This window comes from Erinaceus europaeus, chromosome 12 (genome assembly GCF_950295315.1).
Source record: "Erinaceus europaeus chromosome 12, mEriEur2.1, whole genome shotgun sequence".
NCBI classification, from domain to species: Eukaryota; Metazoa; Chordata; class Mammalia; order Eulipotyphla; family Erinaceidae; genus Erinaceus; species Erinaceus europaeus.
This window is the reverse complement of record NC_080173.1, coordinates 60,427,726-60,451,041: the sequence shown is the minus strand read 5'-3', so window position 1 is coordinate 60,451,041 and position 23,316 is coordinate 60,427,726. Positions and strand designations below refer to the sequence as shown.

The following is a 23,316-nucleotide window of genomic DNA, read 5'->3' as shown; positions in this document are numbered from 1 at the left end:
CTTCTCTCACCTATCCCAATTCACTCTTCTCTTGCCAGAGTAGGAAGGTGTTACACAGCTTGGCTTCTTGCTTTGCAAAAACTCATGATCTATGGCCTGAGGCTTCACTCACAACTGAAGCAACCAAAGTTCATTTGGCAAAATAATATTCCCGCCTAGTGCTTACCTGTCATGTTAAAGGTCAGGCCTGGCCATGGCAGCAGTAATATGCATAATTCCAGCACAGTTTGTGCATGATCTCTTTGTTGCCAAGGTTACCTGGATTATTAAGATAACTTGCTCTTCCCTTTGAACTTGTAAATTTGGAAACCCTGTGAAGATATGGCTGAAAATCGCATCTACCACTAAGCAGTATCCTTTTAAGATAGCTTTCCTTCAAGAGGAAATTAATGCTAAATAGATGCCCTGTTTTGATTTAAGATATAAGATCTAAAGTGTATGCAGACAGCTAATTACCTGGTACCTAATCTCATTGAGCCTTTCTTACTAGTTTAGATTTTCTAACTAGTTTGGATTTTTCTGATATTTTTATTATGCACTTTCCTTTCTAGATTCTCTGGCAACTATTAGTTTGTCATCCAAGGGTCCCTGTTGAAACTCCCTTGATGGAGTCAACATGCCACAGTGACCTTTCTGGAAGCTTTTTGTTAAGTACAAGTATTCCTCTTTCTTCTAGACTCTTGACATCTCCATTTCCTCAACTGCAACATGGTAGCTTTGAGTTAACTAATGAGTCTCTAAAATCTCTTTCAGTCCTGACATTAGTCCTTCACATCACTAAAGGTCATACCAGGTCTGGGGATAACAACAGTGACTGTCGATATATATTTTTTTACTCCAGTGCTCTTTGCAGTTAGGAACAGCAGAGGCAACTCATCCAATTCAATACAAGGAACAATGTCCCAAATTCCCATTTCCACAGACTTGGCATCTTTCTCCATGTGAATCCTATCTAGGTTTGGGAAATGAGGGTGTCAAAACTTAGAACAACAGCTATTTGTGTCTGGTTCCAGTGGCTTCAATGTACATAATCATCTCTTTATTGTCTAGATGATTGGAGAGAAGCATAAACACAAATAATTCTAAACACTAGCTAATAAAAATGGTTCTATTTTAATATTAGAAGAATGTGGCATAATTTTGCAAAGAATATTTTTCCCTAGGGTATCATTAAATGTGCCAGATTTATTTTGTACTAAGTTGTATTTGACTTTCGAAGGTAAATTTATTACCCTTCATAAATCATGTGTTCCCTTAATCTGACAACAAAACACCACCAACAACAACAAATCCAGAATAAACCTTTTGTTGAGATTCTCAACAATCAGATCTTGAGCTGAAGAGTGAAAATTATATATAAGTAATTGCTGGAAACTCACTAGCTTCCATACATAAAATCCCACCCCGGTCATTCAAGGTGGAAAGAAGTTCTATCTCTAGCTGACATTCCTGGAGGCCTTCAGGGAAATGGCAACAATTAACCTTCAGAGAGAAGATAACCCTTAGAGTTTGGTTACCCTTCCAAGTAATTGCCTTTCTCTTTCCAACATTGAAAGATTTCATTCTGATGTCACTATTTTCATGGACTTCACTGCAGATAGTTGGAGGCTTGCTTTCTTCACAGGGTTTAAATCACCTCAACATGTTATTGCTTCTCCTTATGTCAGCGCATTGTCAAGACAAGAAATGTTTACTATCAAAGCACGAAAGACATATTTCAGAAAACAAACAAGTAGGCTATCATCAACTGCCAAGAAATAGGATCCAATGTGCATGTATAAATACTATTGTATTTACTGTCAACTGTAAAACATTAACTCTCCAATATAGAAATTTAAAAATAAGGAAGGGGCCAGGCAGTAGCGCAGTGGGTTAAGCGCATGTGGCATAAAGCACAAGGACCAGCATAAAGATCCAGGTTAGAGCCCCTGGTTCCCCACCTATGGGGGGTCGCTTCACAGGCAGTGAAGCAGGTCTGTAGGTGTCTAGCTTTCTCTCCCCATCTCTGTCTTCCCCTCCTCTCTAGATTTCTCTCTGTCCTATCCTGCAACAATAGCAGCAATAACAACAATAATAATGATGACAAAGGTAGCAACAAAATGGGAAAAAATGGCCTTCAGTAGCAGTAGACTCATAGTGCAGGCACTGAGCCCCAGCAATAACCCTGGAGGCAAAATAAATAAATAAATAAATAAAATTTTAAAAAAGGAAACAAATAGGATCCCAAAACATAGACTTTCATTTTATGTTATCTTCCTGAGATCACTGACTTCTTAATACCACCCTCCATTTTCCCACAGCCTGATTACCAGTTCCAATTTACCTTCAGATCATCAGGGATAAAGACTTTGCGAGCCTTCTTAATCATGGGCTGTGGCTTCAGTTCTTCTTCCGAGAACTTGCGTTTGCGAGGGTCAAACATTTCCTGGCCAGGGATGCTGGATAGGGCCAGATCTGCTGGGTCTGGCTCATAACCCACCGGGACCTGGATGGTGTCAGGATCAATGGGGCTCGGTGTGTTGCGATTTGCAGGCAACAGCTGGCCTAGAATAACACAGTCGTTTTAATTCATGAACACTTGAGGACACCCAGTAGACAGACACTTACTGTTGTTTCAGGATGAGCAGCAAGACTCTTCTGATGTATCTGTGACCCTAGCATTGCTTATCTTATTCATTCTCACCATGTTTCTGAGAGCACAGTCAGCTGAGTGGAATTTTATTCATGTAAAGAAAGCAAAGACCCACATGTTTACATATACATGTTGACAAACTGAAAAAATACACATATGCATTTATTCTTTCCTTCCATGGAACACTAGATGATAAGCATTCTACAAGGGATAATGAAGAGAAATGTATGTTTTGTTTGTTTTTTATTTTTACCTTTAAGTTGTCTCCCAAGTGAGTTTTAGGGGGTCAGCATAGTCACTAACCAGAAAGGATATAGTGAGGTTCTGGGATGGAAACAAAGTTCATATACTTACAGCTGTGAGGAACTGTATATTATCCAAAGGAGTTTAGGATGCTTTCTAGAGATAATGTGGCATAGCACATCTTGAGAAAATTAATAATTCTTGATGAAGGCAGTAGGAGCACAAAAATAAGAGAGAAGGCTACATTTCTGAGTGGCAGTTTTGGGTAGCTTGTGGCACTGAAGCAGAGCCACAGGAAGGGTAGAAGGTGAGGCCCACATACAAGAAAGAGAAGTAGTTGGGGGAGGTAGACAGTGGGAACACTATGAAAGGTCCTGAAGTATTCTAAGCACAGAAGTGATAAACAGAGCCAAAATCTGGGAAAGAAGATTCAGACATGAGGAACAGACTGAAGGGGGCAATATTAAAGGTAGAAGTCAGCTACATGACTATTGTGAAAACCCATTAATATTAGCAATGAGTCAGTGAGAAGAGGGTGGGTTTGAGATAGGTCTGATCCATTAGGAAGAACCTAATACAGACCATCTAAATTTCACTTGAGACTCCAGGGTAAACAACTGAAATATCCCATAGAACAATGTCCGGGGGCTGGGTGATAGTGCAGCAGGTTAAGCACACATGGTGCAAAGTACAAGGATCACTTGTAAGGATCCCGGTTCGAGCATCTGCAGGTGGGGTTGCGTCACAAGCGGTGAAGCAGGTCTGCATGTGTCTATCTTTCTCTCCCCCTCTCTATCTTCCCCTCCTCTTTCCATTTCTCTCTGTATTATCCAACAATGACATCAACAACAGTGATAAAACAGGGGCAACAAAAGGGAAAAAGAAATGGCCTCCAGGAGCAGTGGATTCATGGTGTAGGTACTGAGCCCCAGCAATAACCCTGGAGGCACAAAAAAAAAAAGACAATGTCCAATGCCCAAATGTCAATAGAACAACAGGTCTACTGCATTTTGAGATGTGTCTTGCTGGGACCATGTGGTGTTGCACCTGGTTAAGTGCTCACATTACAGTGCATAAGGACCCAGGTTCAAGCCCCTGGTCCCCACCTGCAGGGGGAAAGCTTCACTAGTAGTGAAGCAGTGCTGCTGCTATCTCTCTGTCTCTCTCCCTCTCTGCTTCCCCCTCCCCTCTCATTTTCTCTATCCAATAATAAATAAATAAAAGTGTTTTTTAATGTGCCTTGCCAGTGAGAGTGAATGTAATAATAGGAATGCTTATATAGGGGAGCTGTGAATCTTTTAGTTTCATCTGAATTTTAGAATCACTTCTTTCACTGGAGTTGGGTATTGCACCAAAGTAAAAGGGTCTGGGGGGGGGGGGCGGGTTCCAGGTTCTAGAAAAGGATGACAGAGGACCTAGTCAGGATTGTATTGTTATGTGGGAAACTGAGAAATGTTATGCACAAACTATTGTATTTACTGTCAAATGTAATACATTAATCCCCCAATAAAGGAAAAAATAAATTTAAAAAAAAGCATCACTTCTTTCATAACCAGAGGATAAAAGAGGACATAGATATCTATGTTTGGTTATCTCCATCTCTTCCTCATTGCCAGTGCATGGACTGTGTGTGAAGGATCCTTTATATTTCATTAAACCCTAATCAAAGTTGAACCAAAAAGTCATTGGTTTGCAGTCTATCTAAACCATGAAGCCATGCTTGTCTGTTTTCTGGAAAAGCCTGGTGGGGGGCTTGCAAAATGAACATTCTGGGTGACCTTTAGGCCCCCATTCTACTTTGTGCTTTCTTTGTATCGTGCTTGCCAAAGAGGAAGAGATGGGCCCCTGCAGCCTTGGCAGAGGGCAGAGATTTCTCATTAGCCAGGCTGCAGCTCCACTGGCTTGCAGAGACTGCTGAGCTCTGTATTGGATGGTGTCAAGCTAGATTTGATCTTGTGTGTCTTGACATATCCTCAGAAAGTGAAGCAGATCTGAATCAAGCAGGGATTTTATTTTCCCTTTAGAAACTCTCTTTGAACTAGATAACTCAGCTACCGAAGGCCCAATCACTAACAACCACCATCGTCCCCTACCGTTTTGCTCCCAATACACACACTGGCTAATGCACCCTTTGCTCTACCCTATAGACTTCTTAATATTTCCCCAGATTTAATTGCTTCCAATTCCTCATCACTTCAGTTTTCTACTTTCTATATTATAAAGTGCTCCTCTGCTGCATTATATATGCTTTTAAACTACACACACACACACACACACACACACACACGCACGCACACACCCCTCCTCTACCAAACTATGGTCATTTATGTTTCATTTGTTTTATCTCCATCCCTCACTGTGGTGTCCACTTCAGAGTTCAGCCTCTACAAAGAATATTCCTCATCTAGTGTCAGCCTTCTCAGAGATTGGACTCTGACATTCATTCATGGGATTTCTAACAATAACACCTCAAATTTAGGCAGAACCTGCCTTGGCCATCTTTCCTCTCTAAACCCTTCTTCCAACGAAAGTAGGTCAGTTGTCCCTGCAGCATGAGGAAAATCTAACTGAACTGCAGACAAGGTCAGTGGCATCCCCAGCATCAAACAGCAAGTAGCAAAGGGTCTGAGAAGAAGACAGGTTCTCTTTCTTCCCAAAGATACCCTCACGTCATTATGCATGTTATAATTTCTCCTGAATTTGCTCTGCTTTATTCCATAATGTCAGCCATGTCATTAAGTAATAGGGAGTGTCATTTTCTTTTCTTATTTTTTGTATAATTTTAAAAAATTATTATACAGATGTTCAACTTAAGAATGCACATGTTGAGGGCTGGGCAATGGTGCAATGACTAGAGCCTCCAACATGTAAGCAAGAGGTCCTGAGCTCTTTCCCAGGTTATCACATGTGCTAGGGCAATTCTCTGGGTCAGATTACATCTCTCTCCTTCTCTCTCTCAATAAATAATCTTTTTAAGAATGCACACTTGGCAGTTGGGTGGTAATGAAGTGGCTTAAGCGCAGGTGGTGTGAAGCGCAAGGACCGGCATAAGGATCCCGGTTCGAGATCCCCGCTCCCCACCTGCAGGGGAGTCACTTCACAGGTGGTGAAGCGGGTCTACAGGTGTCTATCTTTCTCTCCCCCTCTCTGTCTTCCCCTCCTCTCTCCATTTCTCTCTGTCCTATCCAACAACAATGACATCAATAACTACAACAATAAAACAACAAGGGCAACAAAAGGGAATAAATAAATAAATATGTTTTTTAAAAAAAAGAATACACACTTAACACTACATTTTTTTTCAATGTGGCAGTGGGGTTCTTGTACATATGTGATATCGCCACAAGAGGCCTCTCTTTCTCATTCTTTTTTTTTTTTTTCCTCCTCCAGGGTTATTGCTGGGCTCGGTGCCTGCACCATGAATCCACCGCTCCTGGAGGCCATTTTTCCCCCCTTTTGTTGCCCTTGTTGTAGCTTCGTTGTGGTTATTATTATTGCCCTTGTTGACGCAATTCGTTGTTGGATAGGATAGAGAGAAATGGAGAGAGGAGGGGAAGACAGAGAAGGGGAGAGAAAGATAGACACCTGCAGACCTGCTTCACCGCCTGTGAAGCGACTCCCCTGCAGGTGGGGTGCCGGGGGCTCGAACCGGGATCCTTACGCCGGTCCCTGCGCTTTGTGCCACATGCGCTTAACCCACTGCGCCACCACCCGACCCCCCTCTCATTCTTTATATATATATTTTTTTCCTCATTCTTTATATTTTAGAGAGAAAGGAAGAGAGAGAGGGGGGAGATACACCGCACTGCTCTACCCTCCAGTCCCTCCCTCCAGTGTGGTTCATGATGCTGCCACATGCTGGCAAGACTTGAACCTAGGATCTTGCTCATGATAAGGCATGTATTCTATAGGGTAAGCTATCTCTGTCTCTACATTTCATTTAAAAAATTACCAAGTATGTTCATTGCAATGGGTTTTTTGCTGCTGTTGTTATTTATTTGCCTTTTTTTTTTAATTTCCACAATAGTTATTGCCTGGGGCTCAGTGTCAGCACTACAAACCCACCACTGCAGGTATGTATGTGCAAATATTTCTTCTTTGTCTTTTTTTTTTAAGAAAGTGAAAGTTCTAGTTCTTGCTCCTCCCCTGCCCCAGTTCATCTCAATGACCTTCTCAGAGGAAACATTCTTTGCTGCTTGCTGTAAACTTCTTACACCTTAACTTTACACATAAATGATTCAACTCAGAATAATTCTCCCTACATATCTTAAATTACTTTTCAGTAGTCTACTACATCATGTACAATTTTCTGCATTAATACAAAATCAAATACATACTTTGTTACTTTTAAAGGCTGTGTAGGGGGCTGGGTGGTGGCACACCTAATTGAGCGCACATGTTACAATGCACAAAAACCCTGATTTGAGGGGAGTCGGGCGGTAGGCAGCGGGTTAAGCGCACGTGGCGCAAAGCGGGCGGTAGGCAGCGGGTTAAGCGCACGTGGCGCAAAGCGCAAGGACCTGCCTAAGGATCCCGGTTCGAGCCCCGGGCTCTCCACCTGCAGGGGCGTCGCTTCACAGGCGGTGAAGCAGGTCTGCAGGTGTCTGTCTTTCTCTCCCCGTCTCTGTCTTCCCCTCCTCTCTCCATTTCTCTCTGTCCTATCCAACAACGATGACAACAAGAATATCTACAACAATAAAACAACAACAAGGGCAACAAAAGGGAATAAATAAATTAATTAATAATATATATATTTAAAAAAACAAAAAAAAACCCTGATTCGAGTCCCTGGTACCTACCTGCAGGGGGAAAGCTTCATAAGTGGTGAAGCAGTGCTGCAGGTGTCTCTCTGTCTCTCTTTCCCTCTATCTCACCCTTCTCTCTCAATTTCTGGCTGTCTCTATCCAATAAAATAAAGATAATAAAAAATTAGAGAAAAAATAATAAAGGATGTGTAGCATTCCTAAGTTTGAGCATATAACATTCCTCAGTGACTGATAAATGTTCACTTGTGCATTTTTGCAAAAAAAAAAAAAATGCTTCTAGCAGTAAAACTGCTCATGCAAAAGACATGTATATTTTCCATTTCTTTTTTTTCCCTTTTGTTGCCCTTGTTTATCGGTATTGTTATTACTTATTATTGTTGTCATTGTTATTGAATAGGACAGAGAAATGGAGAGAGGAGGGGAAGACAGAGAGGGGGAGAGAAAGATAGACACCTACAGACCTGCTTCACCACCTGTGAAGCGACTCCCCTGCTGGTGGTGAGCCAGGAGCTTGAACCAGGATCCTTAAGCTGGTTCTTGTGCTTTGCGCCACATGCGCTTAACCCGCTGTGCTACCGCCCGGCCCCCTATATTTTCCATTTCTAACGTACTGCTCAACTGATAAATCGACACTGCCACCAACATTTAAGAGCGTGTTTTTTCACACAATTAAATATTAAATGTGTTGGTTATTTTGGAAGGGTTTTTTATGGACTATGGATATGATCATTTCATCTATTTCATCTATAGAAATTATTTTCTACCAGGCTGTTGTCTGATTTCTAACTTGGCCTCATTTTTCACTATTGAAAAGATCTTAACACTATAGTGATCTTAACACTATATCTTGAACCTTTCTCCTTTGTGACTTTTAATTTGCATAGTTTCTCTGCCATCAACTTATATAACATACAGACATATGCATGCATGTACCTTTATATACACATATGAATATTATTCTATACTTTTCTCTACATTTGACTCATCTTTTTAGAATCCTAGTCATCTTAAATTTACTTTTGTGTTGAGATAACTAAGGGGCTTTATTTAAGATTCCTTAAATGTCTTAATATAATGATGACAGTAAGGGTTGATACTTGATAAGACAATTTCTGTCCTCCCTTACTGCTTCTAGAAAATTTCCTTCCATATTATGTTTTTCTAGATCAATTCATAACATATATATGTCAGTACATGACTATACCTTAAATACTATATTTAAGTTACACTCAAGAATATTATTGGTGTCTTGTATGAAGATTGCCTAGAAGTCATATTAATTTAAGGAGAGCTGATACCTTCAAAACACTGACTATACCCTTAATTCATGCTCTATTTTTTGGGCCTTTTATTATATTCAGCAGTCAAATTTTAGCTTTCCTCATTTTAACCTATCGTATATTTTGCTAACTTCATCTTTTAAATGTTTTATAAGTTTATCCTAGTATAAATTTATCTATATATTCTCTAATTAGCTATTAATGGAATTAAGAAGGCTATGACTTTAAAATACTGGGTTTGGAGTTGGGTGGTGGTACAGTTGGTTGAGCACACACATTATATTATATAAGGACCCGGATTCAAGCCTCTGGTCCCCAACTGCAAGGGGAAAGCTTCATAAGTAATGAAGCAGTGTTGCAGGTTCTCCCTCTCTTTCTCTTTCTCTCTCTCTATCTTCTCCTTCCCTCTCAACATCTCACTGTCTTTATCCAAAATAAATATTTAAAAAATATATCTCTGGGGAGTCGGGCGGTGGCGCAGTGGGTTAAGCGCACGTGGCGCAAAGCGCAGGGACCGGCGTAAGGATCCCGGTTCGAGCCCCCGGCTCCCCACCTGCAGGGGAGTCGCTTCACGGGCGGTGAAGCAGGTCTGCAGGTGTCTGTCTTTCTCTCCCCTCTCTCTCTGTCTTCCCCTCCTCTCTCCATTTCTCTCTGTCCTATCCAACAACAAAGCAACGTCAACAATGGCAATAATAACCGCAATGAGGCTGCAACAACTAGGGCAACAAAAAGGGGGAAAAATGGCCTCCAGGAGCGGTGGATTCATGGTGCAGGCACCGAGCCCAGCAATAACCCTGGAGGAAAATAATAATAATAATAATAAAATAAAAAATAAAAAAAATCTCTGGGGTAAAGGGGAGGGTTCAGGTCCTGTACCATGATGGCAGAGAAGGACCTAGTGGAGGTTGAACTGTTATGTGAAAAACTGGGAGATGTTACACATGTACAAACTACTGTATTTTACTGTCTACTGTAAACCATTAATCCTCCAATAAAGAATTTTTTAAAAAATTATATGAAATAAAAATATATACTGGGTTTACCTTGGCCTGTATCTACAAATACGGAGTTACTGACAAGAGGAGAGGACACCAGGGGGAGAGGGCTTAAAGTTCTTCACTAGAGGGAAAGATTAGTTGGTGGTGAACAAGGTAGGCTATCACATATTTTAGGGAGATGTGAAATTATATCCCTGAAACAAGAGTTTTGAAAAATAACATATTCTTAATTAAAAACAAAGAAGTATGTTGGTTGTAACTTGAAAATAAAACAAAACACCATCCAACCATGTTACTCTTATTAGTCTTAGTTTTGGGGGAAAATGAACCAGAATCTGCAGTATCTAGGAACACTTGATGCTTCTTTTCAATGTTCATAATTTTTAATTAAAAAAAAAATTCATGGGGTTGGTCGGTAGCGCAGTGGGTTAAGCGCACATGACGCAAAGAACAAGGACGAGCGTAAGGATCCCGGTTCCAGCCCCCGGCTCCCCACCTGCAGGGGAGTTGCTTCACTGGCGGTGAAGCAGGTCTGCAGGTGTCTATCTTTCTCTCCCCTTCTGTCTTCCCCTCCTCTCTCCATTTCTCTCTGTTCTATCCAAAACAACGACATCAATAGCAACGATAATAATAACGACAACAATGATAAAAACAACCAGGGTAACAAAAGGGGAAAAATGGCCTCCAGGAGCAGTGGATTCATGATGCAGGCACCCAGCCCCAGCAATAACCCTAGAGGCAAAAAAAAAAAAAAAATTCACTGCAACTCTGTTCATGGATGCAGTGAGTCACACACACACACACACACACACACACACACACACACACTTATGTGCATGTATGAAACCATACTCCTAAAATATTATAATATTTTTAATCAGTATTAAATCAATAAAAATAATGTATCAGGTAAAAGAAGAATCTATATTATCTAGGCTCTGCAACACATTATGGAGTAAAAGGGGTGAGATTAGAGACTCTTGCTTGTCCCAGACAGCAATGGAAAGAAATTTTAGTAATTCACACCCCTACCTATGAAGGTTTGTTCTAGAATTCTAGTAAATACAGTTTAATAAACTAAGGCCTCCTGCCCTATTTTTTAAAAATGAGAAATGATGTAATAAGTTTTCCTCAAATGCCTTTCTAGATTGTGTGGAGATGGTCACATGGTTTTCTCCTGTATTTGTTAAGTCTCTGGTATTTTTTCAAAGCTTTCTTTGAAAGATCCAGGGAGGACAAGATCAACCCCGTGATGTAGACTCTGCAGTTTGCTGGAACTTTTTTCTTCTTTCTAAAAGCATCTTGATGAAAGTCACTTCCAGGAGGGCCAAGTAGGATTTCTGGAGGAAAGGGTGGAACAAAGGACTTAAATCTGGAAAGAGATTAGAAGTTATCTTCAAACCAAAAACTGACCTCCACTTTCATCAGATTAAGCATAGCCAAACAGAATAACTGAAGATAGGATATCTGTGATTATTTTTTATTGCCATCAGGGTTATCGCTGGAGTTCAGTGCAGCACTACAAATCCACTGCTCCTGGAGGCCATTTTTTCCTCTCCTTCTCTCTCTCTCTCTCTCTCTCTTCCTCTCTCTCTCTCAGATAGGACAGAGAGAAATTGAGAGAGGATGTGTAGATAGAAAAGGAGAGAGGGAGAGATAAACACCTAAAGACTTGCTTCACCACTCATGAAGCAGACCCCCTGCAGGTAGGGAATGGGGACTCACCCAGGTCTCTGCACTTAGTAATATGTGTGCTTAACCAGGTGCACCACAGCCCGGCCTCCAAAATAAGATGTTTCTTATATTCATACATATTTTAATAAAAATTAGCAACTCAGGTTTGATTAGTCATCAGTGAAAGAGAATACCAGCAGTCTGTGTCTTGTGTCCTTTCCTCAAGTCAGTAGTTCATTTCCTTAATTTATGCCTGCATCAAAGTAATCTACAATAGTCTTATTTATTACTTGATCTTTCAGACTATTTGAAATTTCTCCAAACTTTCTGGTCTGCTCTTGTTCTGGTTGTTAAAAACAAAACAAGGTACTAGATTTATAGTAGTAATGTCAAGTCAGACCCCAAATTATGTGCTTGTAACTGATGAGCACTAGCCCCTGGTGAGCATTGCTCTCCATATAAGAAGGATTAGAAAAGAAATGTGTGGTCCAGGAGGTGGCACAGTGGCTAAAGCATTGGACTCTCAAGTGTGAGCTCCTGAGTTCAATCCCCAGCAGCACATGTACCAGAGTGATGTCTGGTTCTTTCTCTCTCTCCTCCTATCTTTCTCATTAATAAATAAATTAAATCTTAAAAAAAAAAAGAAAAGAAGAATGTCCGGTGTGGGCCAAAGCATTCTTTATCAAAACTGACTGGTGAAAAGAAATTCCATGTGAGTCAAAAGCTTGGTCTTGGATCTTTTTCTCTTGTTCCTTGTTAGTTAATGATATGTTTGCTTGTCATGATTTTATAGTCCTGAATAATCTTATGATATATTTGGCTTTGAAAGAATCTTTACATGTACATGATTCAAATCAAAATAATTCTCCCTACATTATCATAAATTACTTTTTCAGTATCCTGCTACCTCATGTACACTTTCCACATTAGTACGAAAACAAGTACATACTCTGCTCTTTTTAAAGGGTGTGTAGCATTCCCAAGTATGAGCATATAACAATTTTTTTTAGTCATTCCTCAATGAGTGTTATATTTTCACTTATGCATTTTTGTAAAAAGAAAATACTTCTAGCAGTAAAATTGCTCGTGCAAAAAGATATGTATATTTTCTATTTCTAAATGTACTGCTCAGCTGATATATCGACACTGCCATCAACATTTACAAGCGTGTATTTTCACACAATTTAAGCTCTTTGTACCCACTGCTTTCAAAAGAAAACCACCATTTGGGCTCACAACCTACTTCACTGTCTAACACTGCTGCTTCTGAAAAATTCTCATTATTACAGGGATCTGGTTAAGTGAGAAAACGGTAGCAATATGATAGGTGAATAAAGTGTTCTCACAATATCCATGGAGCTCAAATGGGAAACCTCCCAAGCATACCTCAGGATAGGGGCTTTCTGACATCTGAGGCCAGAGAGTGTATCTCTGTTCCAAAACCTGGCACATTTGATTGTGTTCAACAAACATTCTTAAAAGCTCTATGGCAATGGCCAAATGTCTCATCCCTCCCTTAACCCATGTCCTGTTTCATGTGACCTTTCATTTCCAGGCAGTATCCACTTTCCTACCACTGGAACTTGATGGACGACAAAATGTGATAGGGCAAGCAGATAGGACAGAGTGTCACTTCTGAGGCTGTGCCTAAGGAGGCTTTACACATTTCTACTTCTCTCTAGTTCTTCTGTCATCGCCATAAACATGTTCAGTCTAGCCTACTGGGGAATGAGGCACATGGAGCAGCAGGCTGGCTATGGCTAGCCTAGTCACCTGCTCCTCAGAAATGTGGACCTAGATCAGCAAATCCCCCTGCACAGCAATTCAGACAGGTGTCTAATAATCTCTCACTTGTGTATGCTACTGAGTATCTGTGATTGGTAAACATTATCATGGCAACAGATGACTGATCTACAAGCTGAGACACTATCTTTGGAGAGTTCATGTGGTAACATTAACATTATACAGGGTGTTTGTTCACTTTTAACATACATAATAATGGGTCAGGTGGGAAATGAGTGAGACTTGGGCTTGAATTCTAATTCTGTCACCTAAGTGCCCTCAGTGTGGGCATTTGTGAATAAAGGGCCAGAAAGAAATACTTTTCATTTTCTAGTAAAGTCTGTTTTAACCAGCAGAGACTATTGGCAATAGTGCCCTTTTTTAATCTATCTTTCTTGGTTTCAGTTTCTTTATCTGCAAATGGAATTCACCATGCCTGTCTCATAGGGTAGTGCAAGAAATCAGTGAAATGAGATAAAGATAAATAAAGTTCTTAGCACAATGTATGGTACCAGAAAGTACTTAGTAGGTGGTCTTACATGTAAGCACAAAACCAAAACATAGATACTATAACCGCAGATACATAAAATAAAACAAAATTAGAGCCCCTTTCCCACCCAGGCCAGCACAATCTCTCTCCTGAAGCACTATTACATCCTTCTAACTGCCCTCTCTCCATCCATTTTTGTCCCAATGATGGACTCTCCACGCGACCACTAAAAACACAGACCTAGGCAGGTCAGTCCCCTCATCCCCCGCTACACACAAGCACATATACAAATATACACACTTCAAAATTCTCTGGAGGCTTCCCATTATCTTAAATGATGGTATTCAAAGCTACTCCTCACTCAATAAACTTAACCATGCTGGCCCTCATTCTGCCTGCCCTCTATGGCCCAAGCATAACCCCACAAAAAACCTTCTGCCACAAACATTCTTTCCCTGCTCACAGCCTGCCTGCCTCTTTTGCATTATTTAAACTCCAACTTCAATGCCATCTCCTATAGTCCTCTGACTCTTTTCTACCCCAATACACCATTTATCAAGGCATCCTTTTTGCTTCCCTTTGCCTGTTTATCCCCACTTGGTAAAAAGAGTTACCTTTTGTTATTTTCCCTTTCCTTGCATGAAAACTCTAAGGGAAAGGGACCTTGTTGTGTCTGCTGCTGTATTTCCAGCTACTAAATGGAGCCTACATGGAAGGGTCACTCATTACAAACTATAGAGTAACCAGAAATAAATACTACCAGAGACTAACAAGGACTGCTTTGGGAGATAGGAACTGTTTACATTTTCAACTTGTCTACAATGAACATTTTTTCATTTTCAAAATCAAAGAAAATAGGCATCATTCTTAAAAAAAAAAAAAAAAAGGGTCATGTTTCCCTTTGCATATAGTAGCAGATTGCTGGTGAAGTCATGGCGTATTTTCTCTGTGCAAAAATGTGTCATGACTTTTCTGACAACCCAACACTTTCAGGAAGTTATACTGAATAATGTTGAGAGAAAAACATTCAAGTCCCTAGAAAGAAAGAGGAAGAGGAGACTAGAAAGGGGGAAGTAGCCAGGGAGGTGGTACAATGGTGGTACAATAGGGCATGCAAGCAAGAGGTCCTGAGTTCAGTCCCTGGCACTGATCATCTAGAGTGATATTCTGGGTCTCCTTCTCATGGATAAAAATAAATCTTTAAAATGAAAAACAAAGAGAAATGGGAAAATGAGAGAGATTAAGAAAAAGAAGAGAAAGAGTCAGGAAACTAAAGAAGGAATATAAGAATGAATGAAAGAAGAAATGCAAGTAAACAAGTTTGAGAATGTGGAAGGAAAGAGGTCCATAAAGAGGAGGAGGAAAGTGAAAGGAGATGAGAATGAAAAATCGTAGCAAGAGGTTAAATTTGAAAAGTGTCATTCTGGGGGCAGGGCAGTAGTGCAGTGGGTTAAGCGCACATGGTGCAAAGCACAGGGCTCAGCGTTAAGGATCCTGGTTCAAGCCCCTGGCTCCCCACCTGCAGGAGCATCGCTTCTCCCCCTCTCTGTCTTCCCTTCCTCTCTAGATTTCTCTCTGTCCTATCCAACAACAACAGCAGCAATAACAACAACAACCACAATAACAAGGGCAACAACATAGGAAAAATGGCCTCTAGGAGCAGTGAATTTGTAGTACAGCCACCGAGCCCCAATGACAACCCTCACTTTGGCTCACTTTCTATAAACGACTCAGATAAGGACCAACCATAATTCCAAGGCAAATACAATGAAAGTGCTGCCATGAAGATCACTTTTTCCAATAATTCCACACAGTAATAGTCTGTCAACACAAGTACAGGTAAAACACAATGCTAAAAAGCCAGCTTAATCCATTATGTGTAAATGTTAGGAAGGGATTCTACCTGTCCTTATTTACGAAGTGCAGTCCTATGAACTAACAGGCAATATCAATAACCACAATGGATAATTGAGGGGAGTCCTGGCTGTCCGCCAGGACCTTTAGATGTATGATCTCATTTAATCTTCACAATAGCTGTGTTACTGTGAACTACCCCTATTTTCCAGATGTGGAAATAAAAAGAGGGAAACAGAAAGCCTGTGGCATATTCCAAGCTGTGTGTGTGTGTGTGTGTGTGTGTGTGTGTGTGTGTGTGTGTGTGTGTGTGTGTGCGCGCACGCGCTGAGGGAAAAGCAGTAGTGTGCCCTCTTGAAAGTACACATTACCATGCTCAAGGACTAGACTAAGTACTCACTGCCCACCTGCAGGGGGGATGCTTCACAAGCAGTCAAACAGGTCTGCAGGTATCTACCCTTCTCTCCCTCCACCTCATTATCTCTCTGTCCTATCAAATAAAATGTGGGGGGGGGGAATGTCTATGGGGAGTGCTAGATTAGTAGTGCCAGCACCAAGCCCCAGCAACATTCCTGGTGGCAAAATAAATAAATAAATAAATAATAAATTCCAAAATGCTAAATAATTTGTCCAAGATTGTCCAAATGGTAAATGAAACACTCTAAACTTCAAGTTAATCATGCAGTGTTCTCTGTAGAAAACAAAGTCCTGTGGCATAGGCCGGATGGTGACACACCTGGTTAAGCGCACATGTTACATGTACATGGTCATGGGTTCCAGCCCCTAGACCCCACCTGCTGGGGGAAAGCTTTGTGAGTAGTGAAGCAAGACTGCAGGTGTCTCTCTATCTCTCTCCCTCTCTATCACCTTTTTCCCTCTTGATTTCTGGCTGTCTGTATCCAATAAATAAAGAAAGAAATTTTTTTTTTAATTTTTTAGAAAACAAAGTTCTTTGCACTTTCCAAATGAGATTTCTATATCAGGACATGGGCTAAGAGTTATTGTCACCAAGGTTATCACTAGGACTCAATACTTGCATGATAAATCCACCACTCCCAGTAACCATTCCCCCATCTTAAAAAAAAAGTGTTTATTATCACTAGAGCTACAGTTTGTTTAATAAGCTAAGTAATGTGATTTTTATTAATGACATTAATAATCAAAAATAATTCCAAAATTTTAATAGTCTTATCTGAGACTAGTTGGAACACCATTTCTTAAAAAAAAATTTAATCATCATTTATTTATTGAATAGAGGCAGCCAGAAATTGAGAGGGAAGGGGGAGATAAAGAGAGAGAGAGAGAGGCAGTGAGACACCTGCAGCCCTGTTTCACCATTCATGAAGCTTTCCCCCTGTAGGTGGGAACCGGGGGCTCGAACCTGGGTCCGTGTGCATTGTAACATGTGCACTCAACCAGGTGCGCTGCCACCCACCCCTTTTTTTTTTATAGAGAAGTTGAAATGGAAGGGGAGACAGAGATTGAAGGAGAGAAGAACAGACCTGCAGCACTGCTTCTCTACTTGTGAAGCTTCCTCTCCTGCAGGTAGAGACCAGGGACTTGAATCTGGGTCCCTGTACACGATAACATATACCACTCTCCTGGGTGTGCCACTTCCTGGTCCCAATACTCTACATTTTATGGATGAGAAATCAAGGGGCAGAGAAATCAAACAATCTGCATAAAGTCAAGTAGCTCAAAAGCAAGGGATAAAGGTCAGGTAGAGTTCATCCCTAAATGCCCTTGACCCAAAGACCACACATTTTCCACTCTGCTTCACTTTCCCCTCCAAGGGGCAGAAAGTGTTCTGGGCACTAGATGGCCCTCCAAAGAGATAGGAATAACTTTCTGACATGCAGCAGAACTGTCTGAAAGCTACAGACAACCAGGCATCCCTCTTCCTCTCTTTTTTCTTTCACCTCCCTCCCCTTTCATCAGTCTTCCATGCTTACCAGTGTGTGTCAAGGGCACATCTGCCAGTGACAAAGCCACAAACAAGTGGTTCATCACCCAGGGCTCCTGTAGACATAACATCTCATTCTCTAATATTTTAAAGAGCTTCTGACTTGTCAAAGATATGTTCTCTAGGAGATGGGTGAAGATTCTTGTATAAAAAAAAAATCTAACATTCTGTCATGGGGCTATGAGGTTTCTGAGGTCACTTTATAGGGAAACCATGTAATTATCATTATGTCCATGAACGTTTGGTCTGGATGCGGTAAAGACAGGTGAGACTCTGTCCTAGTGCTCCAGTGTCGGCCTTTGTTTCTATTTCTACTTTGACCTGTCCTATAGAAAACAGCATGCTCTGCGTAGCCAGACAGACAGTCACCAGGGCTTGTCCCTAAATAGCTCTGTGGCTTCAGGCCAGTCACTCCACCACATCATTTCTTCCCTTGTCTGTCACAGGCGATAACGCTGCCTCACAGGCTGGGTCAGAAGGGTTGTTCTAAGAGGACTCTTGCTAGTATGGTGTTGGCACCTCCTTCTCACACATCCCCTCAGCCACCACCATCCCCTTCCTCTAGCTGCAGCCCAAGAAAAGCCAGTTGGATGTCAATCCATGTGACCCCATACTCAGGACAAGCACTTTGCTCCAGTACCCAAAATGGCCCTGACTTGACTCGGCGGCTGCTAACTTGGCAGGAATTGGGCCTGGATTAAAAGGCCTCTCATTCCAAGGGTGTTTGTCATCATGCTTCTTGCCAATGGTATCAGCAAGAAAACTGCCTCCTTGAACTGAGTGCGAGGTGAGGAGAAAGGAGCTCAAGCCCACCGCCTGTCAGAGGTCAGCTCAACTGAGGCAAGGCAAAAGTTCAACTTGGTGGTCACAGCATGTGGGGGCCTGCTGGCCTTTAAACCACTGCTCCTGAGATAAAGCACTCCCTATGTCTCCCTCCCTCAGGGCAGAGAGTCTCTCCGCATTGCTGTCACAGCCTCTTAGGTGTAGAGAAGTGAAAGGGTGACCAGAGATGAACACACAGTGCTACACACTAAGGTCAATGAGGTGTCATTGCACCACCTCCCAGGCCAATGTGTATTTCAGACCCCTTCATGCTGCTCCTCTCTTGAGATGGGACTGGAAACCAAGCAGCGCCTCCCCCCCAGCCCCCGCCCCATATACACACACTAATTCTCTTCCTCACTCCAACGTTGTGGGGCGGAAAGAAAAGTGGACCTCCTGCTTTCCTCTGAACTTGTACAGAATGCATGGTGAGGTGAGTGAGTGAAATAACTGAACGTGAGTGAAAAAGTTTGACACTGTCTTATGCTGCAGCCATAGGAGTAGACACCTCACCTCCAAGATTACCATTTGACTGGAGGTGCAAGAAAGACAGACAGACCATTGCAAGCCTCCCCACACTTCCATAGACTAGAAGACAAGCGATGAGATAATGGAGAGGATAAGATAGGGAGGAATGTGAGTCTATCCCTCCTCTGAACCCCCGTGGGGTGCATGGTGCTGCTGTTGTTAAGACCAATGGGCTTCCACAAAGTAACAGTGACAGAAGGAGCCCTGTTTGCTGCATCTGAATCTGGTTAGATTATAGGTGCACATTTATAGCTTTATTCTGTCCTCCCAACTGTCCGACAAGGAGGTAGTACCAGTGGGTGTGTTTCACTTATGGGGAAAATGAGCCACTGAGCAACTTACTGGTGTCCCCCTAGGATGAGACTTCCTTCTTATCAGAGAAACTAGTTCTCCCATACCTAGAGACTATTTTCAGAGGCTCTTTCCTTTTTTTTTAATACTTTTAAAAAAATATTTATTTATTTATTTATTTATTCCCTTTTGTTGCCTTTGTTGTTTTATTGTTGTAGTTATTATTGTTGTTATTGATGTCATTGTTGATGGACAGGACAGAGAGAAATGGAGAGAGGAGGCGAAGACAGAGAGGGGGAGAGAAAGATAGACACCTGCAGACCTGCTTCACCACTTGTGGAGTGACTCCCCTGCAGGTGGGGAGCCGGTCATTGCGCTTTGCGCCATGTGCACTTAACCCGTTGCGCTACCGCCCGAGTCCCTGGCTCTTTCCATTTTTAATGGTGATATGTACTACCTGAATCAGCACCACCTATGTCCCTGCAGTCTCTTTAATTGTCTGACTTGGTGAAAATGTGCATGCTTAGTCATTTGAAACCCACAGTTTTCAAACTGCTGCCATAGCTAGTTATTAAACTGACTATTCTCCTTTGGGCTATGTTGAAAAAAATTTTTTTGTTGTTTGTTTGGATATAAACAGAGTGAAGCAGGAGACAAGTTACAATGCTTGTTGATTTTCACTTTGAGCCCAGGCTTCAACTGCAAACAAATGGCCTGCACTGCCACCCCCCCACCCCAGCAACACCCTTCCTCCTCTTCCCCACCCCCACCCCCACACCAAACCAACAAACAAAGGAAGAAAAACAGGATTGTTTTAAGACCCGTGTTTCCTGATGAACATGAATAGGATTCAGGTGTGTCTGCGGTTCTGCGGCTGCTCAAGGAGATCCAACAAGAATTCTTTCCTGTGTGAGTCTCCAAGCTGAGCACCCAAAAGTAAACATGCCTTTCCAAAGCCTCTGAGCCTTGGCTCCCAGCCAGCATCCTCTGTTATTCTCTCACACAAAGTTCACAGAGAGTCCTGAACAGATCTGTGGATAGCTAGCCCTTTACTTTAGTCTCACTGTCATCTCTAAGCCAAACTCACCCTCCAATCATCACCCAGTGTCCATCAGCCTCTCCTCCAGGATTCTTCATACTTCTGAGCTATTTTTCCCTTCTCTCTGGCTTCAAACTTTAACACATTGCTAATGCAGGAGTGAGAAACAGTCAGGAAGGAGCCTAAAGACCTCAGTAGTGATGAAAACCTTGAGGGGATTCTTAGGCTCTAATTTGGCCACCTACTACCTAATGGGAAGAGAGGCAAGATGACAGCGAGGTTCATTTTAGCTCTAGCTATGAATTTTCCTGTGCAATGTAGGTTTATCTTTGTGTTTTAGGTCTGTCACAGGCCAAGTTGCCGGCAAGCTCACTAACAACTAGGACTATTTCAATGCATCCCTAACCGGCCTCTCTGTCACCTGCAATCACATCTGTCAACACAACCATTGGGGTTTTCTTCCCAGAATATCTCTATTATGGTCAAAGTTAACCAATGGCTTCTCACTGCTATCTTCTTGAAACTCTGCCTGGCAGTGAAGGAACCCCATACTCAGGCACATTGCTCTCAACTTGTACTATCAGCCCAAACCAAGCTGGTCTGCCTTGCTGCTTGAGATTCTTTTTTTTTTTTTAAAGAAAGAGTTAGAGACCACAGCTTTGTCTTCCTTCAATGCAGTGGGTGGCAGACTTGAATCTGGACTGCACACATGACAAAGCAGAGCATTTGCCCAACTGTTTTGGCCGGATACCTGGATATTCTCACGGCACACTTTCTCCACCTCTACCTATCAGACAGTGTCTAATTTAAACCTCCCTCCATCTAACTATGTTGGTGAGAATACCTTCTAACTTTCCTCATTTTTAACCTGATCTATACTAGTCTTAGCCTAGAGATTTTAATCAGGTCATGTAACAACATTATAACTCTTAAGTAATTCTCTTTATCTTTTTTTCCCCCTGAAGTGCTCAGACATCATTTCTACATGATTCCACCAATCCTGAGTTGTTTCATTATATTTATTTCAGACACAGAAAGAGGGAGAGAGAGATACCACAGCACTACTTCACAATCAGTGGAATTTCCCCCAGTGCTATGGTGTTCCTATGAGGGACCAAGACTTGAACCTGAGGCCTCACACATGGGAAGACCCATACTCTGTGAGGTGAGCTACTTTGGTCCCAGCAACATTCCATTCTCAAACTACACTGGAATTTTTTTTTCCAGCATTGGCTATCCTAATGCTTCTGTATTGATTTGTATCTGAGAGAAGCAGAGACAGATATCATAGCACTGGTACTTCCTCTACTGCAATAGGAACCAGGTTTGAACTATGGCTGCACACATGGCAAAACAAATACATGATCCAAGTGAGTTATTTTTCCAGTCCTTCATAGAAGATAATTAGCAAAGGCTTGATGGTTAATATAGTCATTTGTTTAACAAATATTTATAGAATACCTAAGATTGGCTAAGCTCTGAGAGGAAAGCCCAATCTCTGGTAGCATGCAGTCTGTAGGTGGAAACAAGTAAGCAATTTAGTCCACATGGTGCCTGTGCTCTGAAGAGCCAAAGGTTGAAGTCCAAAGGTTGAAGTCCAAAGGTAGATCATTAATTCATACTCTTGGTGGAAGAGCAGTGTCATTTAAAATACATCTGAAAGGGAGATGGCATATTGGTAAGTCTTGAAATTGACCAGATTTATTTGTAAATAAAGAACTATAGGTGAAACAAAGCTGAAGGAACAATATGTGAATTCTGGGGAGATGAGAGAACTTATGAGTCAGGTAAGGAATTGAAAGTAGTTGGTACAGCTGGAGCTCAGAGGACAAGAAAAGGAGTAATAAGAGCTGAAACCAAAAGAGTCCATTCATAACCTCAGAGAAATAAGGAACAAGAAATGAAATCATAACCAAATGAAGAAAGGATCACAGGGAAATGAAAATGGTGATTTAACTCAGGTCTATGACAGAGGACCGGGTAGATTCAAGGGCTATTAGTAAGGTGGAATCAATATCAGTCTTGGACAATTTGATATAGGAGAAAGAGAGAGTACAACGTTAATGTTTAGGTGTCTAGTTTGGATAGCTGAGAATGTAAAATTCACTGAAATTGGAAATACAGGGATGAGCACATTCAGAGGAGCAAATGGCATCTGATTATGGCTACATAAGTTTGAGATACCTCTGGATACCATATAGAAAGGTTGGAGGCTGCAGATCTCAGATTTACACACAGGTCAAGGATTCAGAAGAAAAATCTTAACCATAGATATACATATTTAATAACCTTGAGATTCTCCCATACAGAAGAACTTCAATGTAAGCCCTCTTGTTCAGGACCTTGCCCTCACCATAATGGAGCAATAGTAGGGACTACTCCACTCTCTAAAGGGAGGTTGAGTCATCTTACTCTGCCACTGGAAGAAAACTGGTCCTGAAATGAGTGCAGCCTAGAATGTTCCCAGCTGTGACCATGAACTGCCAACTCATACTGACAGGCACTCAGACATTACATAGGTTCCTTATGCTAAATATAAATACATATGGGTCCTGAATCAGGTGGCAAATAGTTAATTTTATTCATAGATTTTCTTTTAAGATTGGGTGCTACTCTCACTCTGACATCATCTCCTCAGACAATATTTTGTTCAAGTCAATGTTGGCTATCAGATTCAAGCAAAAACTACAACAGTCACAGTGTCCCTAGGAACATACCTAAAATAGACATCCTTACTTCTTTCCATCCTGAGATTCCTATTCTCCTCTGCTCTATTCCTCCTTTTTGGTCCCTGTTCATTAATTATTTTGTCCTGCTTTATAACTTACCACTTTTCAGCCACCAAATTGCAGATTCTATCATGATTCCATCCTGACTTTCTTGAGCAGATGGCCTCACCAATATATCCTGGGACCTTAACTCTCCAGAGCCCTATCCCACTAGGGAAAGATAGA

At 41.6% G+C, this 23,316-nt stretch overlaps 1 protein-coding gene and 1 long non-coding RNA gene across 5 annotated transcripts in view; both read right to left on the bottom strand.

Annotated features, from left to right (window-relative positions):
• The window catches only part of HLF (HLF transcription factor, PAR bZIP family member), an 81,586-nt gene that overhangs the window by 5,546 nt on the left and 52,724 nt on the right, over nucleotides 1-23,316 (bottom strand). For all 4 annotated transcript variants that reach the window (XM_016191829.2, XM_007531410.3, XM_060203772.1 and 1 more), the window contains exon 3: nucleotides 2,324-2,544. In XM_016191829.2, coding sequence (XP_016047315.1) covers nucleotides 2,324-2,544 — 221 coding nt within the window. The remainder of the gene's footprint in view (nucleotides 1-2,323; nucleotides 2,545-23,316) is intronic.
• On the bottom strand, nucleotides 10,825-22,013 carry LOC132541973 (uncharacterized). Its single transcript, XR_009553088.1, has 2 exons — nucleotides 21,824-22,013; nucleotides 10,825-11,259 (listed from the first exon to the last, which is right to left on the bottom strand). It is a non-coding gene; the product is annotated as an uncharacterized LOC132541973 (long non-coding RNA).